General features: G+C 45.4%; 1 protein-coding gene across 1 annotated transcript in view; it reads left to right on the top strand.

The window, feature by feature from the left end:
• Positions 1-3,742, top strand: part of LOC311131904 (retinoic acid receptor beta-like) — a gene marked incomplete at both ends in the record, with an annotated part of 20,013 nt that overhangs the window by 2,111 nt on the left and 14,160 nt on the right. Inside the window, one exon of the mRNA XM_084165017.1 lies at positions 734-910. Within this exon, the coding sequence (XP_084021143.1) occupies positions 734-910 (177 nt within the window). The remainder of the gene's footprint in view (positions 1-733; positions 911-3,742) is intronic.

Raw genomic sequence — 3,742 nt, 5'->3', positions numbered from 1 at the left:
TCTCCAGAAAAATACTCTGTTTACTGTCTGTCTGTCTTCCTCCCTCTCACTCACTTTCTCTTTCAATTACTCCTCTTCCTACCACATTGTCTCGATCCTGTCTTCCGCTCTCTCTCCATCTCTCTTTCATTCCTAGCCCTGTCACTATCCTCCTCTCCTCTCCCTAATAGCTTGCCATTTCCCTGTCTCTCAACACCTCCTCTTTATTCCTCTTTATTCATTCTCCTTTCCCTTCTACTCTGCTTTCTCCCTCCTCTCCTCTCTGTTTGTTAGTATAGGGCCTGGCCCATATAGATACTTTAACTCCATTCCTCTAACTTCAAAGTGCTCCCTGCTACCTGTCACAGCTTTATGGCTAATTCCTGTTCTCTCTCTCTCTCTCTCTCTCTCTCTCCTCGCCTACTGCTCTCTCTCTCTCTCTCTCTCTCTTTGCCTACTGCTCTCTCTCTCACTCATTACTGCAGTACTACTACTGCTCGGCTCAATTTACAACAACAACCTCTGAATGTTATATAATTATATAGTGTCATGGTGGAGAGTGTATTATTTATATACAGTGAGATCATTAGCAACTCGGTGTCTCATGATGATGGTGCCTCTCGCCTGACTCTCTGTTTGTTTCTGTGTGTGTGTGTGTGCCTATGTGTGTGTGTGTTTCTCTGTGTGTCTCCGTGTGTGTGTTTGCATGCCTGCTAATGCTTGTGTCTGTGTGTCCTCTCTCTCCCCTCTCCAGAACTCGAGTGCGGAACAACGCGTGAGGCTGGACCTGGGGCTGTGGGATAAGTTCAGTGAGCTGGCTACTAAGTGCATTATAAAGATCGTGGAGTTTGCCAAACGAGTGCCTGGCTTCACAGGACTCACCATAGCTGACCAGATCACGCTGCTTAAAGCTGCCTGCCTTGACATACTGGTAAGGACTGACTGTCACAAACACACACACACACACACACACACACACACACACACACACACACACACACACACACACACAGAGATCATGCTGATCAAAGCTGCCTTCCTCGACATACTTTTAACTGCTGTTACGTACCAGTAACATATCTCTTATGTACATACTTAATGCATTTATTCCTACAGTGCATTCGGAAAGTATTCAGACCCATAGACTTTTTCCACATTTTGTTACATTACAGCCTTATTCTGAAATTTCCCGAGTGGCGCAGTGGTCTAAGGCACTGCGTAGCAATGCTAGCTGTGCCACTAGAGATCCTGGTTCAAATCCAGGCTCTGTTGTAGCCTGCCGCGACCGGGAGACCCATGGGGCGGCGCACAATTGGCCCAGCGTCGTCCAGGGTAGGGGAGGGAATGGCCGGCAGGGATGTAGTTCAGTTAGTAGAGCATGGCGTTTGCAACGCCAGGGTTGTGGGTTCGATTCCCACAGGGGGCCAGTATGAAAAATTAAAAAATTATGTATGCACTCACTAACTGTAAGTCGCTCTGGATAAGAGCGTCTGCTAAATGACTAAAATGTAAATGTAAAAAATTGATTACATTCTTTTTCCCCCTCATCAATCTCCACACAATACCCCGTAACGACAAAGCAAAAACATGTTTTTATAAACCTGTTTGAACTGAAATATCACATTTACAGAAGTATTCAGACCCTTTACTTTGTTGAAGCACCTTTGGCAGCGATTACAGCCTCAAGTCTTCTTGGGTCTAACGCTACAATCTTGGCACACCTGTATTTGGGGAGTTTCTCCCATTCCTCTCTGCAGATCCTCTCAAGCTCTGTAAGGTTGGATGAAGAGCGTCTTTGGACAGCTATTTTCAGGTGTCTCCAGAGATGTTCGATCGGGTTAAAGTCTGGGCTCTGGCTGGGGCACTCAAGGACATTCAGAGACTTGTCCCGAAGCCACTCCTGTGTTGTCTTGACTGTGTGCTTAGGGTCGTTGTCCTGTTGGAAGGTGAACCTTCGCCCCAGTGAGGTCCTGAGCGCTCTGGAGCAGGTTTTCATCAAGGATCTCTCTGTACTTTGCTCCGTTCATCTTTGCCTCAATCCTGACTAGTCTCCCAGTCCCTGCCTCTGAAAAACATCCCCACAGCATGATGCTGCCACCACCATGCTTCACAGTAGTGATGGTGCCAGGTTTCCTCCAGACGTGATGCTTAGCATTCAGGCCAAAGAGTTCAGTCTTGGTTTCATCAGACCAGAGAATCTTGTTTCTCATGGTTTGAGAGTCTTTAGGTGCCTTTTGGCAAATGCCAAGCGGGCTGTCATGTGCCTTTTACTGAGGAGTGGCTTCCGTCTGGCCACTCTACCATAAAGGCCTGATTGGTGGAGTGCTGCAGAGATGGTTGTCTTTCTGGAAGGTTCTCCCATCTCCACAGAGGAACTCTAGATCTCTGTCAGAGTGACCATTGAGTTCTTGGTCACCTCCCTGACCAAGGCCCTTCTCCCCCGATTGCTCAGTTTGGCCGGGCGGCCAGCTCTAGGAAGAGTCTTGGTGGTTCCAAACTTCTTCCATTTAAGAATGATGGAGGCCACTGTGTTTTTGGGACCTTCAATGCTGCAGACATTTTTTGTACCCTTCCCTAGATCTGTGCCTCGACACAATCCTGTCTCGGAGCTCTACGGACAATTCCTTTGACCTCATGGCTTGGTTTTTGCTCTGACATGCACTGTCAACTATGGGGCCTTATATAGACAGGTGTGTGCCTTTCCAAATCATGTTTCCAATCAATTGAATTACAAGTGACTCTCAGGAGGTCAATAATGTAGAACATCTCAAGGATGATCAATGGAAACAGGATGCACCTGAGCTCAATTTTGAGTCTCAAAGCAAAGGGTCTGAATACTTATGTAAATAAGGTATTTCTGTTTTTGTATTTTTTATTTGCACAAAAAAAAAGTGTTAACTGTTTTTGCTTTGTCATTATGGGGTTGTGTGTGTGTGTCGATTGCTGAGAAAAAAATAATATTTAATCAATTTTAGAATAAGGTTGTAACGTAACAAAATGTGGAAAAAGTAAAGGGGTCTGAATACTTTCCGAAGGCACTGTATGTAGCAAGACTAGTTATAGGCCTCCATATCAGAGTTCCTCAACCTGTGGTCCAGAGTTCCTCAACCTGACACTGATTAAGTCACTTCTACAGGCTAGTTGTAATGTAAACGGACATCCATGGAGGAAGGATAATATAGTAGCTCACCGATCTGTGGTACAGGAATAGTTGAGCGACAGCCCCACTACTCAGTGTTCATTTTTGAAAATGTAATCACAGCGGTAATTGTACTAGCCTAACACATTTCACAGATTAGCACTGTGAATTGATGCAGAAACGCATAGCGTACATTTACCACATAACCAAATGAGCAGGTTTCTATTTAATGAGAAAAGGTTTGGCCTAATTCCATCTGTACTGTTTAGTGTCTAAAGATCTCTGTTAACTGGGTTTGCTCTCTACTGAGGTAGCCAGTCGATACGCTGAAACGTACAGGGGGTTTAACCTCTGAACTTCCTCCCTAGAGTCTGGTCTTTAGACCTTATTGGTCGGTTTGCCCAGCAAGCCAATAGAAGAGCAGCTTAATTGATCCTGACGGTCGATCGGTATGTAGAGGAGCCATCCTTAATCAGAGGACATTAGGTTAGTGCTTCTCAGACGTTACTCAGTTCCAAATCTCATTAAGGCTGGATTGAAAGACCTGTTTTCTGCAGTGAGTTTCAGTGAGGACTGTTGTTCATGTTTGGGTTGCTTGCTGTATGTTTTTCTGGAGCAGGGATG

Source organism: Coregonus lavaretus (genome assembly GCF_964263955.1).
Source record: "Coregonus lavaretus genome assembly, chromosome: 7".
Lineage (NCBI taxonomy): Eukaryota > Metazoa > Chordata > Actinopteri > Salmoniformes > Salmonidae > Coregonus > Coregonus lavaretus.
This window is presented reverse-complemented; position numbering and strand designations above follow the sequence as displayed.